This window comes from Equus przewalskii, unplaced genomic scaffold (genome assembly GCF_037783145.1).
Source record: "Equus przewalskii isolate Varuska unplaced genomic scaffold, EquPr2 ChrUn-13, whole genome shotgun sequence".
In the NCBI taxonomy this organism is placed as follows: domain Eukaryota; kingdom Metazoa; phylum Chordata; class Mammalia; order Perissodactyla; family Equidae; genus Equus; species Equus przewalskii.
In genome coordinates this window covers 4,658,212-4,684,815 of record NW_027228750.1, presented here as the reverse complement: position 1 = coordinate 4,684,815, position 26,604 = coordinate 4,658,212, and the positions used below count along the sequence as shown (strand labels likewise).

Here is a 26,604-nt window from a genome sequence, read left to right as displayed (position 1 = left end):
TGTGGACATTTTAACAATATTGTTTCTTCCAATTCATGGACATGGGATATCTTTCCATTTATTTTGTGACTTCCTCAATTTATTTCATCAATGTCTTATAGTTTTCAGTGTACAGGTCTTTCACCTCCTTGGTTAAATTTATTCCTAAGTATTTTATTGCTTTTGATGCTATTTTAATGGGTATTGCTTTCTTAATTTCTCTTTTAGATAGTTGATTTTTAGTGTATAGAAACAAACTGACTTTTTTATGTTGATTTTTATCCTGCAACTTTACTAAGTTCATTTATTAGTTCTAACAGTTTTTGGGTGGAGTCTTTAGGGTTTTCTATATATAAGATCATAAGATCATCCACAAACAGAGATAATTTTATTTCTTCTTTTCCAATTTGGATAATTTTATTTCTTCTTCTTGCCTAATTGCCCTGGCTAGGACTTCCAGTACTATGTTCAGTTGAAGTGTTAATAGTGGGCATCCAGGTCTTGTTCTTGATCTTAGAGGAAAGGCTTTTAACTTTTCACCATTTGAGTATGATGTCAGCTGTGGGCTTGTCATATATGGACTTTATTATGTTGGGGGACATTCCCCTGTACCTAACTTATTGAGAGTTTTTATCATGAAAGGACATTGAATTTTGTTGAATATTTTGTCTGCTTTTATTGAGATGATCATCTGATTTTTATCCTTTATTTTGTTAATATGATATATCACATTGATTGATTTGCTTATGTTGAACTATCCTTGCATCCTGGGGGTAAATCCCACTTGATCATGGTGTGTGATCCTTTTAATGTGTTCTTGAATTTGGTTTGCTGGTATTTTGTTGAGGATTTTTGCATCTATGTTCATCAATGATATTCTCCTGTAATTTTCTTCTCTTGTAGTGTCCTTGGCTTAGGTTGGTGTGGCTTCCGTATCAGGGTAATGCTGGCCTTGTAAAATGAATTTGGAAGCCAATTATTTGGGAAGAGCTTGAGAGGGATTGGTATTAATTCTTCTTTAAATATTTTGTAGAATTCACCAATGAAGCCATTTGGTCCCGGGTTTTTATTGTTGGGATACTTTTGATTACTGATTCCATTTCCTTACTTGTTACTGACCCCTTAAGATTTTCTATTACTTCATGATTCAATGTTGGTAGATTGTATGTTTCTAGGAATTTATTGATTTCTTCTAGGTGATCTAATTTGTTAGTGTTTAATTGTTCATAGTAGTCTCTTATGATCCTTTGTATTTCTGCTTTCAGTAGTGATGTCTCCTCTTTCATTTCCAATTTTATTTTAGTCATCTCTCTTTTTTTTTGGTGAGTCTAGCTAAGGGTTTGTCAGTTTTCTTTATATTTTCCAAAAAAAATCTAGTTTCTATTTCATATATTTATGCTCTAATCTTTATTTTTTTCTTTCTGCTAATTTTGGGCTTAGTTTGTTCTTCATTTTCTAGTTCCTTGAGGTATAATTGTAGGTTGTTTGTTTGATTTCTTTCTTTTTTCTTAATGTAGGCATTTATCACTTAAACTTTCCTTTTAGAACTGTTTTTGCTGTATGCCAGCAGTTTTGGTATGCTGTGTTTCTATTTTCATTTATTTCAAGATACTTTTTGTTTCTCCTTTGACTCATTGGTAGTTCTTTCTCCAGCCAGTAAGTTGTAGTTTTCTTGTTTGTTTCCTATCTCTCTGGGATTATTTTCCTTTCTTTCCTAATGTCCAATGTTTGTAGAACCATTATTTCATATATTTTGTTCTGTTTATAGTAATTTTAGGTGGGAGAGTAAATCTGCACCAGAAATGAAAGTTCAATCTGTCTGGATTATTTTAACAATATGAGATCATACGCATGAGAGTTTCTTTGAAAAGAAAATCATTTCCCAAATGTATGATATTTTTTATAGTTCTTCTGTAATAGTCCAAGTATATATCAGTTACCTATTATGTATATATATATATGTTTCCAAGGGTTTGGACTTTTTTCTGAGGGCAATAGGAAACTCGTATTAAACTTTTAGCATATTACTTTTGTTACAGTGAGGCAAATGGGTTGAAAGAGGTAAAACTGAGTTATAGTTATGGAGATGGAGAAAAGTGTATGTTGGTTCCCAAAATTGAATAATTATTTATTCATGCACTCCCTCAGCCATTTATGCATTCAACAAATATAATGACTACCTACTCTACGTACTAGGCATTGTGACTAAATATTTGTTAAATAAATGGTGAATTATTATAAATTAACTATCATTTATTAAGCCCTTATTATCTTCTAGACACTGTGTTAAGTGCTTTACATAAACACTGACATTGCCTTTAAATAGGTAATGAGGCTGAGGAGAGCTCTACCAAGCCAATGTCATGCAACTAGTAAATGACAGAGCCAGGATTTGATCTCAGATCCGTTTGACAACCTGTCAGATTTGGCCATTTATCTAAATGACTATTATTTCACACATGTAGATTTTATTTATTATTTTTTAAGTCCAAAGAAAAAACAGTAAAATATTTTGAACTAATTAAGAACTTTTTGGTTTTAATTAGCAACACATATGCCAGTTGCCCTGGATTTCCATAAAGAAGTGGCCTCTGCTTTGTAAATGAGCAATAATTTTATGTATCTCTAAATGAGCATTTAGGTAAAATTTGGGGCACTAAAGCCCCAAATAAATTTTCATTCCCGAGACTGACTTAGATGATGTTAAGGGTTTTTTGTTTTGTTTTTCTCCTTCTATGTATAGCCTTTGTCAATATTTATGTTTAAATATTTATGTTTAATAAATATTGACAAAGGATATATTTAAAAGGGTAATTTTATTTTGAAATAGGAGAGAGGAAAATTCATGCTGAAATAATGTCAGAGTTTCCAGAGGAAGATGTTGTGAAATTGTTTGTCTAAACACGTTTTATTTGAGGTTCAGTATGAATTTTCAGTAGATGTTTTTCAGATAAGAAAGCAGTAATTCAAACGCAATTATATAAACAAGAAGATCAGAGAGGAATTATCCCGAAGGGTATAAAATGAACAAGAGCGTTTAGTCTGGGTCATTACAGCATCAGCTCACCAATGCAAAGTAAGGTAGGTGTCTGCACTGAGAAAGCTTTGTGAAATGAAATGTTCTTATTCTAATTTTTTTTTATTTTCACCACTTTAGCATTTATTAAAAAATGGCAAATGCTGAATGATAATTTACTTCAATGGATTTTTAAAATTTTAATTATTGCTCCAAAATTGTTCAATGGTGAGTGAAGGTGAGTGAACTACAAAACGGAAGGATAAGAAAAAATTCCATTGACTTAAAGGAAGAGGAACAACTGGTCAATTTCCTAATAAAGGCTGATTGATATTCATGGCCTTCTCTTCCCATTTACATTTATATTTAAATATTTTTATCAATTGAATAATCTGTGTATTAAATCCTGTCAACTACAAATGACTGTCTTTGATGATAATATACTTCTGGGAAAACGTAGAGTAAGTTCAGTTTTGAGTACCTGCAGGGATAATTTACTCTGTATTATTTTAGTTATTGAACAGCTAAACCTCATTGGATAGTGTCCAATGCACACACCTGCCTCATAGTACATTTTGCTCTCTAGAAAAATATATTGCTTTCGTGAAGTTCCTGGATTGTTCATAGGGTAGGCAGTTGATTCTTCTCACAGTATAGAAAGGGATTTGGAGAGAAAAGATTGGCAAAGGAAATTGGCAGAGAAGAGAGAAATGTGTTTATAAGAATGAAGGCAGTGAGAGCAAAAAGAAGAGACAAAGGTGGGATAAGGGGCAGAGGAAAGAAGAAACCTTGGAATAAAGAAAAATGTTTGAAGTCTAAACATATATGGTCATGCCACTAAAAAAGGCGTCTCTCATTATTTGGAGACTGAAATCATGCCTTCTGTGTTCAGGTGCTCAACAAATCATTTATGATGATTTTAAAAGAGGCAGTTAGGTTGCAGAGATGAGAATCCAAGTGACAATAAAGGAGGAGTTGGGGCAGATCATATAGGGAGGTGTTAACCGGCAGTGATTTATGTGGTGTTACATTGTTACGTATTCTTTCTTCTGTAGCATTCCAAGTACTTCATGTGTATATTTTAGTCTTTTTATGATTTTAGGAAGGAGCATATGGCAAAATGAACGCACAAAGATATTAAATTGCTCAGTTACCCAACTTCAATGAAACCTGGAAGTAGAATTCTAACTCACTAACTCTTGGATCAGGGATCTGGCACTAATTTACCACATAGAATCACAGAGTATCTGTGTTGAAAAGACTTTCCTGATCCTCTTCTGGTTCTAAGATTTCCTTTTATAGATGAGAAAATTGACATCCGGAAAGATTCTGTGGGTGACGTTTTACTGTTTGCAATAAAGGAGAAAGAATAATCCTTACTTTATATACACAAAGTTATAGAACTACTGTTGCTGATAATTCAGCACTTTAAATTTTTGCTTTTGTTAGAGTTTTATACTTATAAGAGGAACTTTGAAAACATATAGAATGTCCATAATGAATATGACAATAATGGGTAAAAGTTCCAAAACAGTTATTCATCCTACAATTTAAAAAATGGTCAGGTGTACTTGTCTCTTTCTGTTTTGCAGGTGGGGAAATCAGGCCCAGACAGATTAAGTATCTCAGACAATTTCTCATAGATCTATGGGAGATCTTGAAATAGAATTCTGTTCCTTAACTCCAGGACCAATATTCTCACCACTAGGTCACCACACACCTATTTTATGTAGAATCGTAGAGCTAAAAGTTAAAATATGTGAAGTAAATTATTTCCTATGGCAAAAACTCAGTAGCTGGCTGGCTAGACAGGCAAGAACCATGTGATCATGACAGGTGAGTATTTTATATCATTTACTCAGTTGCTATTTTTAAGATCCTGCAGAGGATCCTATAAATCTGTAATGAAAATAATGAAACCAACTCTATACCATAGAGGGAACTCTCATTTGTGAAGCACTTGGGAAAACCAGACTCCATGAGCAAGGAATTCTTATATGTTCCCTCCCTTATTGAATTACCAAAAAACATCTAAGGAACGCTTGAATACGCAACATTTTATTTAAAAGAGTTCACTAGAAAACCGTTCTTAATGGGTTAGTTCACTTCCTTGTCTATGCAGAAGAAATCTTTGATAATTGTGGGTCTCACAGTCATAATTTGGACTCAGAGCACTGAGAACAATATACATTTTTATTACTAGTGTTCATGCTATCTTCTCCATTAGACTGTCAGCCCTCGAGACCAAGGACCACAGCTTATCCATTTTGTACCACTTGGTGCCTGGTTCAAATGCTCAGTATATGTTTACCTAATTTATCTGTCATTCTTATTTTAGGAATAGGAGACTGGTTGGAATTACTACTAATCTCTTGAAACTGACATTTAAAATAAATCTCTGGTATCATGTTAGATGTGGTTTTCTTTTTCTTGTAAGTTGATTGAAGACAAAGTTCTGGTTAACTGAGGCTGAGTCTGAAATTTCGGTTGATGGAGGTTTTAGTGTATGTAGTTTAAAGATGTTAATGGGATATAATTGATAGATTTGAGAAAATCTTGATACATTTTTGATGGTTGAGTAAAAATGTTTAGTGAATTATAATTTATTTAATAGGGCAAGCAAACAATTTTGTGTTCAAAGATAACACTAGTCCATTAAGATGTATATTTCCTTTTCTGACGATGATAATTGAGAAGGAAAAAAATCCAAGTATACCTAGTTAACTGTACAATATCTGTAAGATGAAAAAATCTTAATCTTTGAAGTGATCAACTTAGATCCAAAAGTCTGAAACTTGATTACCTTCTCTCAGTAGCAGAACTAAAATAAAGATGTCATAACATTATCCAGCTCATTACAATGTCCAATTGATATTGAACAAACTCTCCATCAGACAGGCTCTATTGAGATACATGTTTTCCTTGTGCCTGAGGCACAGTGGACACTCTGATGTCTTCCAGGCAGCCAAAACTTATTTCAATTTCCTGGCTAACCCACAATGGATCTGTCATCCTTGATAGTATTACACCCATTGTGTCAACCTGTATTTTTTGCTTCTATAATCTTTTTAAGACAATGAGTTCCATACATCTTCTGAGTAAAGTAATTTTTTATTTGTCCAACTCTACCTCTTTCAACCTTAAAGGGATATCCTAAGGGTTGAGAAAGGGGGTTTCTAGATTTCCGGGTTAGCTGCTTAGCACAAGTGGTAATTTTAGTCGATCTTTTCTGGACTTTCTCTAGCTTCATCTTGTCTTCCTTAACAAGCAATGGGTAGAAGTATGTGCAAGATTATTTGCATTGAGATGGTACTAAAGTTTGATTATGCATTTTCCTCATTTCTTTGCCCTTTCTGATTATAACCAGTTTGTTGGCCTTTTAAACTACTGAACCAATGTTTCCAAGAAACTACAGTTCTGAGAGAGCCCCTACTGAAGCCTAACTGTTAACTCACTTCTTATAATCAGAGGAGCAGGTAACTGGATTGTTTCCATTGAACGAATTATTTTACCCTTAGTTGACACCTATGTCTCTGTCACTTTTCTGTTGTGGTGCTTCAGGCTTACCATTTCACTGCCCAGAGGAGCTAAGTGGCACTTGCAAGCAGGACCTTCACGAAGTGAGCTCCTACACCAGGGGGTATGTGGATAATAGCCACATTTAAGTGTATAAAGGAAGGTTATTGAGAGTGTTAACTGTATAAAAACACCTAATATAGGATCTAGGACAAACTAGGCATTCAATAAATATATATGTGTGTGTGTGTGTATATGATTTATCTCTTTCCAAATTTCCCTTCTGACTGTCCTAGAGGATACATGTAATAGATAATTTAATTTTATCTTTGATTTAGCATGACTGCTATCTTCCTGATGTCCATGGTTTTTGGCCTTGCATGTGGGCAGACAATGTCTTTTTGTATTCCAACTGAGTACATGATGCATGTCGAAAGGAAAGAGTGTGCTTATTGCCTCACCATCAACACCACCATCTGTGCTGGATATTGTATGACACGGGTATGTAGTTCATCTCACTTCTTTTAGCTGTAAATTAGCTAAACCTAGACTTAGTCCATTTCTATTAAGAAAGGAAATGAGATAAATCACAACCTCATTTCCCAAACATAGAGTTTGGGAAACTCTACCTTAGAGGTAGAGTGCACAGGTTACAATATTACATGGATCTACTCAGCACAATGGGTAACAGATAATTTTATGACAGTTTTACTTCCAAAATGTATTTAAACCATATCTTGTTCCCATGATCAAGGATAAAAGAGAGGAGGGTGTCACTTTTTTCTCTATGGGATTCGGTGTGGATGTGCTGAGCTGGTAATGGGGAACGGGACTAAGGAATCCTTCCCCAGGCCTATTTGTGACAAAGGAGTGTAAGTGAATTAATTTTGATCTGTTTCTGTTATCTATACGTTTCCTAAAGTCCTATCACGTTGTGCTCCTTTTTCTGTTCTTTCTTCAGGATATCAATGGCAAGCTGTTTCTTCCCAAATATGCTCTGTCCCAGGATGTTTGTACATATAGAGACTTCATGTACAAGACTGTAGAAATACCAGGATGCCCAGACCATGTTACTCCTTATTTCTCCTACCCTGTAGCTGTGAGCTGTAAGTGTGGCAAATGTAATACTGACTATAGTGACTGCATACATGAAGCCATCAAGGCAAACTACTGCACCAAACCTCAGAAGTCCTATGTGGTGGAATTTTCTATCTAACTTCAATAGTGATGTAATTTGCAATTTGGTTAAATGTGTTCACCTGGAATACAACTAATAAAATATCAACCTATTTCACAACACCTTATGTACATTTTGAGTATTGTTTCATCCATAACCATAGCCATACGTTAGAGAGAGCTTAGGGGCTTTAGAAGAAAAGATGAATGAAAGAGCTCATATGAAAGATGGTTTCCACACGAAAGGGCAGAATGCAGATAAAATGGAGAAGAGGGGCATGAAATACTAATGAAAGCCAGCCTTGAGCAAGCTCTCTTAACAGAGGATCATGAGGTTTGTCCTGACATAGACAGTGAATGTGTGAATGTTACAGAGTTGTAAGGAAAGGGTAGTGTGATCAGAAGCTGAAAGAACATATACCATCAGGGTACTGGCAACACCTCCTTCCAAAGGCTAGAAGCAGTACTGGAGTGGAGGTGGAGAGAAAGGAATATGTGAAGCCTGCAATATAGTATTTTATCCTCATCATTCAAATGCACAGGATAAAACTTCATCAAACCTCAGTAAACAGTATATTTTACTCTAAGAACTATTCTCTTTAATTTAATTACTCTGGTGGGCCAACTGACTTATGAAAGTTATACCCTGAAAGCCGAGAAAAGAGGCCACCGGTCATTTTACATGTGGAAGTCTAAATCCTTTGTAGTCTTTCAAGTAATAGGAGACACTTCATAGCATTTATACCAAAAGCATCTTGTGCTGTTTTGGCTTTTGAGGTCATGAAAAATTAGTATCATTATGAAAAATTTTAGGGATGGGAGAAAGCACTTTGGGATTCAATAGAATACCATCACCTTAGAGTCTAATCTAAACCGTCATCAATATTGAAATACTGTTTTCCAGTAAATGTGCTTGGTAAGCAGCTGTTTATTTTTCTTTTCCTTCCTTAGATACTCTTTCATGAGAGTTTGGTTTCAACAGATGCATAACGTGAGACAGACCTAGTGCCTTGCAGACTTGACCTCAAAAGGACAATTTATCCTGTATTTGTCCATTTCTCTCCATCCACTCTGCTACAAGCAGGGTGAAAATTCTGTATTTGTCCATTTCTCTCCATCCGCTCTGCTACAAGCAGGGCCAGTTGGCTTTTCTGTACCCCACAGTCACTGGTTGCATTCAGCTGGGCATCTTGTAAATGTCTGCATGCTGATAGTGCCTGGGGGGATGGTGAGGTGCTGTAGATGAATTCGGATCAAGCCCATGCTCTGCCAATGGGGAAGGAACAGTTGTACATTTACATCTACATTATTTTTACCTTAATATCTCATGTTGATATTAGCATGATCTCTAAATATTAATCTGAGGCTTTGGGTTCTCATTATCACTTGATAATATGGACACTTAAAGCTGCAGGATTATAGCATCCCCTCTGAAGACTACTCAAATATAGATCTTTGATTAATGAGTAAAAAGTCTAATGTTCAAACCTAACTGGCACTAATCACATGTGACTTTCATGGAACGTGAAAAATATTTTCCAAGGACTTGAACTATAGGAAGACTGAGAGATTTAGGGAGTCCTCTTTTAAATAGTCCAGCTCAGAAGATATTATTTAATGGGCGTCCTCAACCTGCCGAGAGGAGAGTAGAACTGGACATGGGTGTGGTGGGCCCGTATCATCATGGAGCACAGAAGCCTAGAGAGGGTGCATCAGAGACAACTTGTTTCCTCACACAGAAGGCAATCCATTGGGAATAGACGCATATGTAAATTGTATTAAACTGTTCTTGAAAGTGGAGTTGTCCAAGACAAGGAATCCTAAAGAAGGAATTTAGGGATTGGAATGACCAACAATTTGCTTCAACTAGACCCAGAAACTTGGGTATATGGAAATGCTGTTATGGAGGGTATGGATGTTCTTTGGGTTTAAAAGAGGGAGAATGAATAGAGAGCTTAGAAGTGGAAAAGTGAAAAATCATTGCTTGTGTAGTAAGAGAAAGACAGAAACTTAGGAACACCTTCTGAAGTGGTCTTTAGACCTAAAGTTTAAAGGAGTCAGTTTTTGGCAGAGGAAGTTTGAGACTCTGTGCTTTAAAAAAAAAGTCCTCCTGGTTCTTCATGTGATTCTATAATATAAAGAGTTATTTCATAACCAAATGGATTTGGGATCAGTGCAGCAGCAGTGTCTGCTTGTCTAATGGCCAGACTCTGGGAGCAAGTGACTGTGCTGGGACGGGGGGGTATATCGGCAGGTAACAGCATGATGCTTCCTGATAATAGGACATTCAAGTAATAAAACTTCTCTTTTATGTAGGACACTGCCCCTCCCTCCCCCTTTTTGAGCAGCAAGTTTGAGAGCAATAAAAATTATTTTATCGAGGTGACTTCCACTCTAACTCTATTGTTCAATGTTCCCTTCTTCCCTACCCTCTCATCTCTCCTGGATAATTCCTACTTATCTTTTAAAAAGACTCTGTCTCACTTTCTCTCCTTCTGTTATCCTCCTTCCACCTGCTATTTTTGCCTGCCTAGCATCCATGTCCCTTCTTTGGGTAGCTGCACTTTGACTTTCCATTGGGGCTTCTCTCCACTCCTATTTTCAATTCAAATGGTTTGAGTGGGGCTGATGGAGGTGAGTGCCCTACTTAGGCTCAACCAAACCTGTCTGATTTAGTGATGGGCATGTGACCCAATCTCTTCCAATGGGAATCAGTCCCAGGGCTTTTATTGTAACTATTGGACAATGAGGAGTGCATGACCTATTGAGGTTCTTAAGCTGATAGAATGTGAGCCTAGAGCCACTGCTGGCCATCTTTGGCGTCTCCTGGAAACAGCCAACCTGAGAATTAAGCCAACCCAGAAGAGAGCAAGAGGAGTGAGAAGGGGAGAAAGACCTATTGATACCATTTGAGCCTAATTTGAAGCCAGCATCAACCCTTAAAGAAATCATAACTTTCCTTTTCTGCTTAAACTAGTTAGAGTTAGGTTTCTGACACTTGGAACTGAAAAGTACTGACTGATTTAACATAATTCCTACTAGTTTCAAAAGATGCTCCTGATCCCATTCCCCAATTCCTCCAGAACCTTGCTGTTCCCTCTTGTGTCTTCTCTTTCTTCCTCTTTATTGACTCTTTCTCCTCAGTTTGAAGCATCCTTCAATCTCTCCTCATCTTAAAAAAAAATGTAAAAGCAACAACAAGCAAACAACCTCTCTTGACCCCGTGCAACCTTCTATTTATTTGCCCCTCTCTCCTTGAATTCTTATTCCAGGTTCTTTGTGAAAGAGCCCTATCTTAGTCTCTTCAGGCTGCTATAGCGAAATACCACAGACTGGGTAGCTTATAAACAACAGAAATCTGTTTCTCACAGCTCTGAACGCTGGGAAGTTCAAGATCATGGTGCCAGCATGGTTGTATTCTGGTGAGAGCCCCTTTCCTGGTTCACGGCCAGCTACTTCTTGTTGTGTCCTTGCTTGGTGAAAAGGACAAGGGATCTCTGTGGTGGGCTCTCTTTTATAAAAACGCTAGTCCAATTTATGAGGGCTCCACCCTCATGACCTAGGCGTGTCCCAAAGGCCCTTCCTCCTAATGCCATCACATTGGACATTAGGATTTCAATGCATTAATTTTAGGGGCACACAAATATTCAGACCACAGCAAGCCCCCTACACTATTTACTTCCTCGCTTCTCATTCTCTTCTCAACCCACTATGATTCGACTTTCATTTCTATCTTCCCTTGAAACTGTTTTCAGTAAGGTTAACAATGACTTGCTAATGGTCCAATATACAGGACACTTTTTAGTCCTGATCTTTCTTGACCACTCTGCTTCCCTAGAGGGCCCCATGGAGGTCACATATCTAGATTCACAACATAATACATCCACGGCATTTATAATCAGTCCTAATGAGACTGAAGTCAATATGGTCTCCTTTCATGCCTTTTCTTTTTATCCTTCTCCTCTAAGATGACTCAAAATCTATGCTATGGTCTTTCGTAGGCAACAGTAATGTAGTTCAGGACTGTACTTGCTTCTGGGAATGCTTGGTGCTGTGGGAGTGAAGATTGTAAACCTTGTGAAAGCAGGGCTAGTGCTGTGATAATCTTGTGTATCCTATTGACCCTTTAGACACTGTTAAATGTAGATCATATGAGAAACTTGGGTTTGTATTAATTCAACCTTGGATGTCCTAACGAATTACACCCATTTCAGTAAAAGAGAGTTTAGATGGCAGCTGTTGAAGGAATGCAAGCCGCCAAGAGAGGCCCTCCTGTCTGAGATTAAGAAATGGATGGGGAGTAAAGAATTGTTTTGGGCTTTTAACTTACTAGAGTAGAGGATTCTAATTTTTTGAACTTTGATTTCTCACTGAGGTCTTAACATGTGAGGTGGCTCATACTGTTCGAATCTGGGCACTACTACGTTTATGTCGCAGATTGAGGAGCTGTAGTTCTAGTCCAGATTTCTTTCCTGAGCTGTAGGGCCATGTAGCCAGTGCCTGTTTATATTTCCTCTTGAATGTTTTGTAGTCATCTCTAACTTGCCTCGTCACTACAATCTGCTTTTCCTCCTGTGCGCCCCTATCTTCCAGCTGCCAAGAAACCTGAGAATGATTCTGGGTTCCTCTTTCCCTCAATTTCTCTTACATCTGTCTACTTCTTGGTAGGATTTCCAGTACATTAGTTAGAAATCCTCATGACCCTGGCCTTTGTCCTCCAATCATTGTTCAGACTGAAGCTAAGTGATCTTTAAAATGTTCAAATTTGATTTTGTAACTCACTGTTTATAATTTTCCCAGTGACCTCTGCACAAAGATAAGACTCCTCAGTACAGTGTAACAAGGCCTTCTATCTCCTCAGTTCTTGACATGCTTTCTTTGAATGTTTCCACGCTTCCTCTGTTTCAGGGTCTTCTTGCATATTGTTCCCTGGTAATCCTCTTTTCTTCTCTACCCCTATTACTTTTTACCTAGCTAATTTGTACAGGTTCTCCAGGATTCAGTTTAGATACAAAATTCAGGAAACCTCTCTCCCCTGACCATCCTCCCCAAGGTTGAGTGGGTCCGCTCCAGGTTAATGACTATCACAACACTCATCTCATGGTAATTACACCTGCCTGCTTTTCTCTACTCTAAGCTCGTTGAGGGCAGAGACTTGTTCATCTTAGCATATCATTATTCTTATAGTTTTTTCAAATGGACAAAATAGTAGCTCCAAAACTAAGTAAAAAACAGTTCTAATGTTAGAATGGGTTACATCTTAGAAGGCAGAGCAGACCCAGAGGAAAATATAGGGACTCTGGCTATGGCTATTGATATCAAGTCTTTGAATTAAAAAAGAATTGGGAAATATATCAAAAGCTATTCATTAATTCAACAAGTGAATGTGTTCCAACAGGTGTTTGGTATCATGCAGAAGTATTTCAGTTATGTATGATTATGCGTGTTTGATTTATAATTAAAAAAAAACTCTTTATAAACATAATTATAACCATGGGTATTATTCATTAGTTGCTAGGCGTGCTAAGCACTTGGTTGGTTATTTCTTTTAATTTAAATTTCTTCTATTTAAGGAAAACCATTATAAATTATACAGAAAAAACACAAATACTAAAACTTTGCAGAGGTTTCTGGCACATTCGCTAAAAACTTTTAAGAAATCGGTGTAGATTTTGCTTTGCAACATTCCAGACATAGCACTTCTATTCTTCATGTTTTCCATGCCCCCAGGAAATAGTCATCCAAACAGTGGGTTCCAAAAATCTATTTAGCCTTCGTTGTTATAATGAGGATACCACCAAAATGATTAATAACAACATTTTCCATCGGTGTAGTCTTTTTATCTTTCAAAGGATACCTATATACAATACCTTACAGGTACATTTTATAGGAAAAAATAGAGTTATATTGAAAACAAGTAGGAACTTTTTGTCCTTCTTAAAATACACCTTAACACAAATTTGATTTTGATGAGCCCAAACTAAGACAATGTAGTTAATTGGCTAGCTTCAAGGGCCCATGAGTGCTCCCTCCTAGGGGTGAGGAAAGTGGTTGCTGAAATTGAGGGGATGGTGGTCAATGGGGAGGGCAAGGGAACAGTGAATCAGGAAAGTTGAGGTGTACCTTCTGAATTCCCAATGGCTGCCCTCGGGGCCATGGAAACCACATTTTACCCATGACATGGAGGGTGCCTCTTCCTTTTAATATTTGATAAACTTACTTCAGAGTGGAAAATATGCTATCTCCTTCACTACTATCTTCCCACGAGCCTCATTCTCACCAAGCCAAAACTATTAGTGCTGCTCACAGGGGAAAGGAGAGCAACCATTGTTGATGACTGCATGGGGGACTACGCTGGACCCTGTGTCAGTGTGCAATTTTACAAATTGTACCATGGATAACAAATGAGCTATTCTGGGGAAGAGAGGTATAATTTGGGTGAAACAAAATTAACTGAAATATAACTCTATATAATGAAAGTCCTTAAGGTGTTGCTTTTAAGTCCAGTTCTCAATAGTAACATTATCAGAGGGTTATTGCTCTTGCCTTTTTTTCACCATATTGTTTGGGTTGACTGGTGGTCGGACATAGATAAGTTGAGAGAAGGTGTGTATAAAGATATAATAGGATTTTAAGATAAATCAAACAAACAATTCCAGTACATAGAAAATTTAATTTGAAATAAAATATTTCATCAAGAAGTTTTAATTCAGCGCCTTGGCACCAGATGCTTAAGAAAATGTTTTGGTCAGATCTCAGATTAGTTCAGGTAAACAGAAATAACCAAAAATTTATATATAGGTATGTGTGTATATATATATATATATATATACACACACATACCTATATATATACACACACATACCTGTATGTATACATATATTCAAGTTACATATGTATATAGATTCAAGATATATATGGATTTAATATACATATAGATTCAAGATATATATAAATCTACTCTCACGCTGGGGTGAAATTCTCCAATTTTACTCATTGCACATATCTTGGAAAAATTACTCCCCAAAGGGGTACTTTAATCATATATGGAACAGATCTCTATTTTTCCACTTCTAACTATCATAGTCTTCTTTAAAGTTGTTAATTCAGGTATAAAATGAAACTCACTCTTGTTGAATTAGAGATGATTCCGAGCTGGAAGAAACCTGAGTATGCACTTGGGCCTGTTTCCTGTCTTCAGGCAGACAGATACACTAAAGCCGCCAAGAGAGATGGACAGTTTGTTTGTTGCAGTTATATTTTTCAATTACCAGGTACATGCATCTATTTCATGAAGTGATTGTCTTGGAATAACCTTTTCACTAGCTACAGAACACAGGAAAGTAGCCATGCACAATTAAATGTTTAGATTGCTTCCAATCTGACTTTTTGTCTGGAAAAGCTTCCTCCAAAGTTAGTAGCAGTAGCAAGCATGGCAGAAGGAAAAATGTGGTTCTCTATGGGAGGGAGGCTATTTCACATGGTTAAGTCTTTTCAGCAAAATGTTTTGTAAAAGTTTCTTGGGAGCACACAATTCCCTTTAGTGCATACCCAAAGACTTTTATTCTCATATGTGTACAAACTCACTTGGGGGTCTCCAAAGTCCTTTGTACTTTCACATTTTTTTTGGCTTTTTAAGATGTAATAAAAAAATCCGCCATGATTTACTAAAAGTACCAAATGTTAAAAATTGACAAATATGTCAATTTAGATCCTAAATTTGAGTTTACATACCTACAATGAAGCATCAAGACCATAAAAGAACATGAAAACTTTATTTTTATAGGGGACTTCACAGGAAGAACATACTTCTGTTGTGTGTGTCTACGTATTTTTGTTTCTGTAGCTTATCTCTGTTGTGTGCACGCAAGAAGGAGAAGGTTGTTTTATTCGTTTATTTTGGTTTGGCCAAGGATGCTCATGATAGAATATTTGAATTATGAAGAATTTTGTTTTATTTATTTTAAGTGGTGAAAACTGTAGTTCTTAATCTATGAAGAAGAATTCTCTAGGTCAATAAATAAGAAAAATACAAAAAATTAGGAAAATACGTAAACTCAAGTTATGAGGTATTTCAAAGATACAGTGCCAGTGAAAATTCTCTTTCCCACAATTTGCAACTGCCAGAGCTCTTGCTTTAGTCTTTTTATCCTTACATTTGGAGAAACACAGCCAAGTCTGAGATAAAAGCCCTTTTGTGGACGTGGAGGTTGCAGTAGTTCAGAGGAAAGTCAGAAAAGGAAAGTAATAAAGCAATATTTAAATGTCTTTATATAAGAACAAAAATATTTCTTTAAAAACTGTTAAAATACTTTTTTAAATCCTAAAAACACTCGCTTTTATAGGGCACATGATTGTCTGTGTGGCCACTGTTTCCAGAGGGAGGTTTCTTGTTTTTAAATAGTAGGAAAGTATGACATTCAAATTAGATTTTCCATGCTATATTTAGTTTTAGAGATGTGTTTAGTTCTAAAACTGTCATTTATTGTATTCTGGGGAGAGTATGTATATAAAAAAATCCCAGGAAACCCTTTCACCCAACTCAGACACAGTCAATTTTAACACCGCACCACGATCTCTCACTTCCTGTAGCTTATTGCTTCTGTTAACTAGAAATCCCCAAATTCTCTGTATCTAAATTGCCATGGCTAGAGTCTGAGAAAACGACCTGTTATCACTTTTTCTGAATAGCCAAGTTTTTAAAGTTTATCAAAGCTTTTTGATGTTTTTCTCAGAGTTCAATAGGTTGTTCTCTCACATTACAAGAATCAGGAATTCCCAGCAAGCAGACTTCATTATATATAATGCATATACCAGGAACACGCAGATCACACTTGATTAGGCTCCTAGTCAACATACACGGGCATTCACTCAAGGGGTAAACCAGTAATGAGCCAGACATACACACATGTGCAAATGTACAACCGACAGCAAATTATTTTAGATCCTACGTCCTCTGAATATTAAAAATGAGCCAGGAGGCAGCTCCTGTGACATTTGTAATGAAAACTCTAGATTGTAATTTTCATGGAGAAGTAGCTTCATATCACATCTCGTGAGTTTCGTATCGCACAGCAAAGGACCATGCTGAAGATCATGCCCAGGATCTGAAACACAAGGAGCCACCTGTTAATGATGTTCAAATGCTAACAACTGATAAAAAGGTCAGCAAACTGCTTGGGTATTTATCTAACTCACATGAGACAAATAACTCATTTGTCTCAAGTTAATGAATAATTATAAGCAATAATTACTGGTTATAAATGGCATATCTGCTACTTAATTATAGGCTCATGGTTAAAGACTTCCATATTAACTCTGCTTAAAGTGCATTCCTATTTTATTTTTGTTAAAAAGTAATGCAGCTCTGCTTTAAGAAAAGGGCTCTATTTCTAGGTTAGAGAATAGTTCTTAAAATTTTTAAAAGACTAATACATTACTGGTTTTGGAATTTTATATTTCAGGTTAATTCTAGGTCTCTTCTATATATTTACTTTGAAAAATACATTTATAACCACTAGTTGTTTAAATATGCTTGTGGTCTAAATAATTTTCTATTGCTGGAAAAGCTTTGAATTTTTGCATCAGTGACTACATATTAAAAAGTGGAACATTTCTTCAATCCCAGTCCATTTTTAAGTGCAAATGATGCTTACTATTTAACTCAATAGTTTTACCAAAGCATAAACTGAGGCGTTTGAGCTATGGTATTTCTGACATCTTCTGCCTCTTGGATACTTCTTTGAGAAGCCAAATACTTGGCAAAATCAATAGCCACTTATATGGTTTGAGTAGAAGGATGCCAAAAGATCCTTCTTGTCCTCAATCATTTCCCCTACAATTCTGCAGAGCCTGTGGAATGCTATCTGTGGGTGCAATGTTTACAAACTATTGTCAATGTCTGTTTACATAAATCAGTATCATAACCCTGGTTCTCTCCTCACTCCCATCCTACATCAGACTAGGATCTGTAAATGCTAAACTAAGAAAAGTAGGAATGATCGGTTATTTCGGAGGGAAGGGGCAGACTTAAGCAAGGGAAATAGGCACGAGCAGGACTCCAAGCTTCTAGATGACAGAACTAGGTGTCCGTGTGTGGCAGGGGAGACACCTAATGGACATTTGGTTAACTGATTACACTGTGCAACTCTTACCTTAAGAAGAAAAGACTTAAAGAAGAAACTCTCGAGGTGCTGATTCAAGATGGCCAACAGAGGGCATCCCCCTTGACCGTGGTTGTAAGGTTGGATGCAACCCCTACTTCATCCTGGTTGTACTCTCAAGGGATCCCATTAGAAAGAAAGTTTTTCAGCCTCATTCTGCCACTGTCATGAGTCAGGCAGGGGTGACCACTTCTAGGACGCTCATCCATTGAGATCATAGAATTAAGAGGGTCTAGTGATACCTCTGTTAGGCAGGCAATTTTCAAATCTTCTGCCTCAGAATGGCAATTGGGATAGCCCCAGAGCAGGTGGGGAGGGCCTCAGAGATGTCTCTGGCTTGAAAGATCCTCAGCATAGTATTTTCACCCGCTGCCCCACCTCTCTGTGCTCTACATACAGAAAAGAGGAAAGATGCTTGTGTGTCCCCTGGGAGCTGACAATTCACTGATTTCCTCTCAATTCCCATTGTGCCTGCCTTACCTTAGGCCATGAATTAATCTATATAGAGGGCTAGAGGGTAGGTACTATATTAGCATTAGCTATTATCACTTAACTCCTGGACAATGGAAATCACCTTTTTACTGGCCTATCTGACTCCAATCTTGCTTCCTTCCACCTTTATCTCCACACTGCACCACAGGTCCTTCTAACCCTCAATGTCTCCCCCTATCTTAAGAATGAAGCCCAGACTCTCAAAAAGACACACAAAGACCTCAAATACGTGGACCCTCACCCCTGATCCAGCGTCATCTCTTGCTACTCCTACCGTACCCTCTGCCCCTATCAATTCTTGCCCCCTCTTCTTTTGTACTTGAGGAGTACCGAGCCACCTGCAGGTGCCTGGATGCACTACGCTTCACACTTTCACACACGCTATTCCGTTTGCCTGGATTCTGGGTTTGGGAACACAGACTACATAGACCGCTAGCACTTATTGAGTGCTATGTTCCAGACACTTTATAAGAATTAATTCCTAATAATATTTTATATGTATTACTCCATTTAATCTTCACAACAATCTTATGAGGTTGGTACATTAAAATCCTCATTTTATAGATGAGGGAATTGAGGCATAGAGAAATTAAGACACTTTCGCATGATCCCAGGGCTTGTAAGCAGTGGAGCTAGGACTTGAATCCAGACAGTGCGAGGCCAGAGCTTGCACTATAATCACTACCCTATGCTGCCTATGCAAATCACAGGTGAGAGAGATTCGCCTGATATGTCACTTCAAGTCTCTAACAGTAGGAAGAGACCTAGAATTGACAATCACTTGTCCAGTTTAAACTTGGTGGCCTCAAAATGGGAAGTTATTGCAATGATAAACTGAAGGTCATAATTAGGTTAAAGTTGAAGCTTGTATCATATTTTAGAGAACTAAGTACTGATGTATCTAATTAGCTTTGTTCTTAGAAGATGTCCCGTCAACAAATGTCTTACTCTTTCATGAGAAATTTCTCCTAAGACACTGCCATATCACACTTGAAGAGAAATAAGATGCAGACATTCAAGGCTTCTTAGAGGGCAAAAAAGGTAAATTCTGGTAAAAAAGGTAAATTTCTCACCGTGAAACCTGCAATTCCAATACCGACAATTCCGATGAGCTGGAGCTTAACACTGATTGTGGTCTCAATTTCATTAATGCAATTCTGTTTTGGGGGAAAAAAAAGTCAGGAATAACAACTGATAGTATGTATGAATCACTGCCCCGACCCTTCTCTACAGATCATCTTGTGAGAGTTAATCCATGTCAGCTTCTGCTCACATCTAAACCATTCCCTTAGATAGTATCACTTTGACAACTTTAAAGCAAAAATGCAGTTTTGGGAAAAAATACAAGCCTTTCCTTTCGGTGGAATTTTCTTATTTAGGCCAATGGCTGCTTCAGAGCCCTGAAACCTGGCTGGAGAAAGCTATTCTGGGACCTGATGCATTTAAAAATTGAGGGCCTCCTCTTACTTTCAGCAAATAAAAATAAGTAAAATATCCCCCAAATAGCAGCCCCTTGCTTTTGTATTGTCATTTATAGTTTAAAAGACTTTCCACATATTTGATCCAATTTACTATGCAAGCTAGGGCTTAAGCAGTAAAACTCTAAAAAGCCTGTACGGCTTCAAATGAAACAAAGAAAAGCCAAGTTTCTTTGTGGCTCGGCTGAGGGGATCCCTATCCTTCCATCTGTGCCTCAGAGAGACCTGTGCAAGGCAGATTCAAAGAACCTTCATACAGGGGGGAAAATTGGGCAGGGAGCAGAAGAGATCACTTGCTATTAGTTTCTCTAGCTTCTATTTGGAGTCCTCTTAAGACAGAGGTATGCTCTCAACCCAGTTTTGTCCCTAGGCTGTCTGGCTTACCACTGGTCAGCTCCCTCTGATGCCTGCAGAAGCTATATGAAACCCTATTCTCCTGTCTCCTATTGTACTCCATGCTTTCAACAAACATTTCTTGAGTATCTGCCTGGCATCAGCCACTGGAATGGCATAGTGGATATGGAGATAATAGACGTGGTTTCCTGTGCCCTCAGGGGCTCCTGGTTTAGAAAAGGACACAGACCCACAAGAAATAATTACAGTACATTCTGGTAAAAGTTTGAGATCCCCTGCTCTAGATAGTGGCTCCCTTACTCACTGGAGAAAATGAAAGTCGACTTATAGAAATTCTTCTAACTTTCCTCTCCTTCACCTATAAACTTACATGCTCCATTCATTCCGTGCCAGGCACTGCTGTATGGTGTGGGCAGGCACAGCGAACAAGGCGGCACCGCCCCTTACTTCTTTCTCTCTCATCAAAGCCAAAGAAGTGCCCTTCTCTGTTGAACGTTAACCCCTTCACTGGCTCTGAGTCTCACTCCTTCGCATCTCCTCAGGAGGCTGTGCTGTCAGTTACCTTCTTTCCTTCCTACACATTCAGCCTCTCCTCCTCTATTGACATTTCCACTCATTGTATAACACCATGCTCACGATCTTCAGTCTAGAACAAAAAATTTCCCCTCAAATTCTGTCCTCCTCTAGCTCTGCCCACATCCCGTCCTTTTTTTCACAGCCAAATTCTTTTCGTGAAAAACAAACTAACAAAACATGTGTTGGTTTACTTAGTTGTAAAAGGAATATGTGCTTATTGTTGAAATTTGAAAAACTGATGTTAAAAAGAAGAAAATAAGAAAGATTTGTATGCCTACCAGTAAAGATAATTACTAACATCGTTGGTGCATTCTTAAACACAAACACACTCACACACTCAGTTCATTATTTATATACAACTGTGTGCTCTTTTAACTTAACATTACAACTTCAAAAATATCCCCTTTCAATAAAAATTCTTTGAAATTGTGACTCAATGGCTGTAAAACATTTCATCATAAGATAGGACATAATTTATTTAGATAATCCTCTATTGTTACATATTAATGGCCTATCCAGTATTTTGTTCTTACGAATAACACTGTAATGAATACCATTGCACAAATATCTCTGTCCACATCTCTGATTTCTTTTCTTTAAAATAAATTTGAAGGGCCAGCCCCGTGGTGCAGCGGTTAAGTGTGCACGTTCTGCTTCGGCGGCCCGGGGTTCGCCGGTTTGGATCCCGGGTGCAGACATGGCACCACTTGACAAGCCATGCTGTGACAGGCATCCCACATATAAAGTAGAGGAAGATGGGCACGGATGTTAGCTCAGGGCTAGTCTTCCTCAGCAAAAAGAGGAGGATTGGCGGCAGTTAGCTCAGAGCTAATCTTCCTCAAAAAAAAAAAATAAATAAATAAAATAAATTTGAGAAGTGGACTTTCTGGATCAAAGGGCATGAACATACTTAACCCACTACTCTTGCGTAGTTATACTCACCTATAAAAATTTTGTACCAATTTCTCTGAAAATGCTCATTTCACATCATTTTTGCCAACACTGCATATTATTATTAAGAAAAAAAACCTTGGCCAGTTTCATAGGTGAAACAATGGCATCTCTTGATTTTAACTTGCTATTATTTTCTAACACTACCATTAATTGCCTACACTTTTTATGTGTTTAACAATAATTTGGATTTTGTCTTTTCTGAACTCTCTTTTCCACTCCTTCTCCTAAAGCCTAACTCCTTGAAAGGGCACCTTCCCTCCTGACGTCTCGTTTCACGCAGCACGCGCTCTGTCCTCACTCTGTCCCTGGTGCCAAGTCAGCGGGCACTTTTTTAAAAGCTCAGTCCTGTTAGCTTTTCAGTACTTATTTTTGTGGACCTTCTTCCAAGAAACAAACCATCACGTTTTCTGCTTCTGAGCCATTGCTTACGCTGTTCCCTCTGCAGGCAAGACTCCTCTACCTCTCCCTCCCACTGCTGGCGGGGTTACTTCTCATGCTTGAAGATTTAGCTGATTCATCACTACTCCAGTCAGCCTTCCCGATCTCTCCAGCCTCTGGCCTCACCTCAGCGCCCCTCTGCGCTTTCATAGCACCTGGCACACTGTGCAAACCTCCACTGCTGCGCTTCATCCATTTCTGGGTTCACCTCTCCCATCAGACTGCAAGTTCCTTGAGAGTAGGGCCTTCTTGCGACGCATCTTTGTATCTGCAGTGCCTGGTGTAGGGTAGGCAGTGGATAAATGTCGAACTGACCTCACTGGCAGCACGTGGCCCTGGTGGCCATTCCCTCCTCCCCCATGGTTCCCTGCATGTGTGTCTGGCTACTTCTCCTAGTTTTTTTATTTAGCAACTCTTCCTCCGCCCATCCTTAAATGTTTTTGTTACCCAGAGTTCTGTCCTAGACCTTCTTTTCTTCCAAACCTAATGGATCAAATCATATCTACAGCTGTAAGATTCCCATAAAGTACCGATGCCCAAACCTCTTTCCTGAGCCACAAACCAGATTTTCTAACTGCCTGCTAGACGTCCCCCTTGGAAGTTTCACTGGCTCCTCAAAATCACCATGTTAAACATTTAACTCACTTTCTTTTCTCCAAAATTTGCTCCTTCTTCTCTATTCCTCAGCTTGATAAATGATACCATCATCTATCCAGATAGTGAAGCCAGAAACCCAGTAGACCCTACCTCTTCTCTCAGATCTAACTGGTCACCGGGTCCTGAAGATTATGCTTTCTGAGTGGGCTTCTCCTCTGTATTCCTGCCACCTGGCCCACCTTGTCACCAGTTAACATCTCCTGGCTGACAATGAGAACAGTAGCCTTCCCAACTGGTCTCCTTGGCTCCAGGTTACTCGTCTACCGTGAATCCTCCCCACTGCACTGCAGCGGGCTCAGTGAAACGCAGATCCCACCTCAGACTCCACCTTCAATGGTTTCCTAAGCATAGAGTGCGAAGCCTAGACTTTTGGCTTTGCAAGTGTATTCAAGACCCTTCACGAACAGGTCCCTCCTCTTCAAAGGACTCATCTCTGACTTGTGGGGGCTTTCAGCTGCTCCCCGCTGCTGGCACTTCCCTGGATACAACCACATTTTCTTGCCTCCACACCTTTGCCCTTTCCCCTCTACCTGGAATACTCATTCCTCTCTCATTTGCTCACTGAACTCCTGTGAATCCTTCAAAATTCATCCTAAGAATTACGTCAGGGGAGCCTCCCATGAGCCCTCAAATCCTACGCCTCTGGCTGAGTCTGCCACGCTCCCTCTAGTGCAGCCTCTACTCATGTGCTACCATGTGGTGTAATGGCTCTCTTGCATGTCTCCCTAGCCAGATGGTGAGTACTTTGAGGGCACTGGCTGTGTCTTAGTCATTTCATCCAACTCAGAAGGACTCAATAAGCATTCACTGGGTGATTCATGACCGGGGCTGGAAGTAAAATTTCATCCATTCCTTCACAGATGAATGCCTAGAAGTCTCACTGTCACTGCCCCCACATTCTCACACGCCCCCCCTCCTTTCCCACATCGTACTTATGCTTTCCCCAACTGCTTCACTCAAACTGCGTGGAAACGTCACTAAAGATCTTCTAAGCACCAAATCCAACAAATTACTTCCAGCCTTCATTTCCTTGTTCTCTTCCCAGCATTGACTTTATGGACAAACCATCCCCTCCCTTGCCTCCCAGGTGCGGCTGTCTTCAGACTCTCCCTGACTTGCCTCCTCCTTCACAGTTTCGCTCTGGCTTCTTGTCCCCAGTTTACCCCTTACATGACAGTGTGTCCAGCCCACCTCTTTCCTTATTCTACACATTTGCTCTGGGTCTTCCATCCACTCCGATAGCTTCAGCTACAACTAGTATGCTGGGATTCCTACACCTGTGTCCTCAACTCAGATTTCCTGTCAGTCCCACAGGCTCCAAAAGTGCAGAGCTGACCCGAACTGAAGCTTTCATCTGCCCCCAGATCTGCTCCTTTCCCTATACTGACCTCTCTTGGTGAGTGCAGCCCCTACCCACCCACTCTGCTTAAGCAGAAGCGTGAAGTCTTAGCGTCCTCTCTTTCACTCCCCACTCCACACCCAGTAAGTCGCCTGGGCCCGCTGCTTCCACCCGCAATCACCTCTGAATCATCACTTCCTCCCACTCCTCACCGTTTATGACTTGCTGTAGCCCCTCATCCTTTCTTACCAGGGTGGCCACAAGTGTCACCTAAGCGGCCTCCCCACCATTAGTCTCAGCCTTCTAGTCCACCTGTCACAACCAGCCGCCTGAGTACTCTTTCTACAATGCAAGACTCATTCTGTTAAGCCTCTGCTAAAAGCAAGGGCTTCTCCAAGCTTCCAGGTGTGAAATCATGCCTTTGCCTGCCTCTCCAAAAACGTCTCTCACCATCCCTCTGACGCCCTGTTCTCCTGCAGTCCTGGAGTTTCATACGGCCATGCCTCTGTTCCGGCTGCTTTCTGGGCCTGGAATGACCTTCCTTTGTCAAAACTCAGCTCAAGGATTCCATCCTCCGTGAAGCTTTCCTAACTCCACGGTGTCTCCAGTGTTCCTAGACAGACCAGGTACAGAACCGTCTCCCCTGACTGGTGTGTGAGGCCACTGAAGCAGGGATCGTGTGTATTTGTCCTTAGAGTTTTCAGAAGCTGGCATAGTGCCCGACACACTGCACTTAATAAATGAAGCATTTATCAGTGCCGTGACTCCCATGGACAGATGTGGGGCAACAGTCTGGGGGGTTGTTTTGCACACCTCTGGTCCTGGTGAGTTTAATTAGTGCCATAGCATTTGCATCACTACCCAGCACAGCATCATCCCCCAGGGTAGCAGGAGACTGGGACTCAGCATCGCTTTGCTTATTTTCCAAAGAATAAAGCTGAGGCACAGAAGCCACTGCGAGAAGGCCTCCTAGAATCATACCACCCCGAGGGCAAGAACCATCTTCTACTAGAGGCAGGAGAGGAACCCTGGTAGAGAAACCTACCTTGTGCCCTAGAAGCTCCTTTGGGCATGTGGGCTGGACTTGTTCAGAGCTTTCTTTTCCACAGCACTGAAACTAGAGAGTCAGAAAAAAGCTTTTAGGACACAGGAGGGAGAAGCAGCAGCTACAAGTCTGAGCACCACTGCTAAGGACTGGGGGTGCAGACACACCAAGCAGCTACGAGGCCCCGTCACTGCAACTCAAACCACCATTCTGGAAAGAGAGTGAAGAGTCACATAATCATGCCAGCAAAACAAGATAATGACTTCTCTACAGTTGTCTGTTTTATGATAGGAAGTGACTCAAGGCAACCCAAACAATGCAAGATGCTAATTGACAGTGTCTGTATAAATTGCTGTTTTTTAGACAGGAGTTGGCCCTTTAGACTCTTGCAGCCTGAGAGTAATTTAACGGGCCCACTAGCTAAAGTTTTCTGAGCTTCAGGAAGGGCTCATTAACTGGGGACAGTCTGGGACGGAGAGAAGTGGCCACAGCAAACCCCAGGGGCTAAAAGACCAGGGCTTGAAGGCTGGCCAGCACCCAGGTGTCCTGCCCTGGGGCTAGCCCTTCAAAGACAAAGCAACCTGTGTGCTGCTCAATGTCCTCGGGGCACCTTCCAGGACACTCCTGTGACAGACAAGAACTGGCTACCTGAAAACACTGGCCCAGGAGTCTGCAGCTACTTCTGCACATCACGATGGCGTAGAAACAGGACGATCTTGCCCGGTCCCTCTCCTCCTAGCCTTCCTTGAGTAACTGTGGGTAGCTCTGAGCACTGCACTGACAGCACATTCGCACAGGACGTGCCAGGAGAAAGGGGGTGTCCGTCTCATGCGCCCCTTCATTTTACAAATGAGGGAGCTGAGTATCAGGGAGGCAAGGAACTTGCTCAGGGTCACAAAGCTGTTCAGCGGCAGAGCTGCAGCTAGAAAGGAGCTTTTCTGGCTGAAAGGTCATGGTTGTTTCTGTTCCACCACAGTGCCGCCATTTGAGAAGCCTGATATTTATTTGGGCAGCTTTCTCAGTGTTCTTGTGTGTGCTCTTTTGTCTCTTTGGGGCACATATCCTGACTTCCTCTTGCAAACTCTGTGTGAGGCCTCTTTCTCTTCTGGCTTCTACACCTAATGCAAACCATGGCTCCGATGGTTGAAATACAGTGCTGCTGCTTGGCTTTGCTGAATTTATTCCTATTTTTTAGTCCAGGTAACTAGAGAGAACCTGGCTCACGCATAATCTTCAGAAGATGCGATGTTAAGGAAGAAGTAAGGTTACTCACTGTTGAGTGGAAGGTGACGAGAGTCCCGTTCCCCTTCTCCCTGTCTCTAAGGTAACCGTTATACGCCTCCTCATACATGGTCTGGACGTGTCGTATAGCCTGAAACAATAGCAGGAAGACCACGAGGCCAGTGAGTGGGGAGGTTTCC

The 26,604-nt window shown here is 39.7% G+C and overlaps 2 protein-coding genes across 3 annotated transcripts in view; one reads left to right on the top strand and one right to left on the bottom strand.

Annotated features, from left to right (window-relative positions):
* The first annotated feature begins 3,007 nt into the window (after positions 1-3,007).
* Positions 3,008-7,810, top strand: TSHB (thyroid stimulating hormone subunit beta). Its single transcript, XM_008515126.2, has 3 exons — positions 3,008-3,060; positions 6,850-7,012; positions 7,473-7,810. The coding sequence occupies exons 2-3, from the start codon at positions 6,851-6,853 to the stop codon at positions 7,725-7,727; spliced, it is 417 nt and encodes a 138-aa protein (XP_008513348.1). The 5' UTR covers positions 3,008-3,060; position 6,850; the 3' UTR covers positions 7,728-7,810.
* Positions 7,811-14,340: 6,530 nt separating this feature from the next.
* TSPAN2 (tetraspanin 2) overlaps positions 14,341-26,604 on the bottom strand; it is a 43,811-nt gene continuing 31,547 nt past the window's right edge. For both annotated transcript variants that reach the window (XM_008515127.2, XM_070608136.1), the window contains 4 exons: positions 26,457-26,555; positions 25,184-25,255; positions 19,416-19,499; positions 14,341-16,794 (listed from right to left, as the gene is read on the bottom strand). In XM_008515127.2, coding sequence (XP_008513349.1) covers positions 16,729-16,794; positions 19,416-19,499; positions 25,184-25,255; positions 26,457-26,555 — 321 coding nt within the window. In that variant the 3' untranslated portion in view covers positions 14,341-16,728. The remainder of the gene's footprint in view (positions 16,795-19,415; positions 19,500-25,183; positions 25,256-26,456; positions 26,556-26,604) is intronic.

Coding starts and splice junctions, on each gene's coding strand:
- TSHB (XM_008515126.2), top strand. CDS start 6,851: ATGACTGCTATCTTCCTGATGTCCATGGTTTTTGGCCTTGCATGTGGG. Junction 7,013..7,472: donor CTGGATATTGTATGACACGG/GTATGTAGTTCA, acceptor TTCTTTCTTCAG/GATATCAATGGCAAGCTGTT.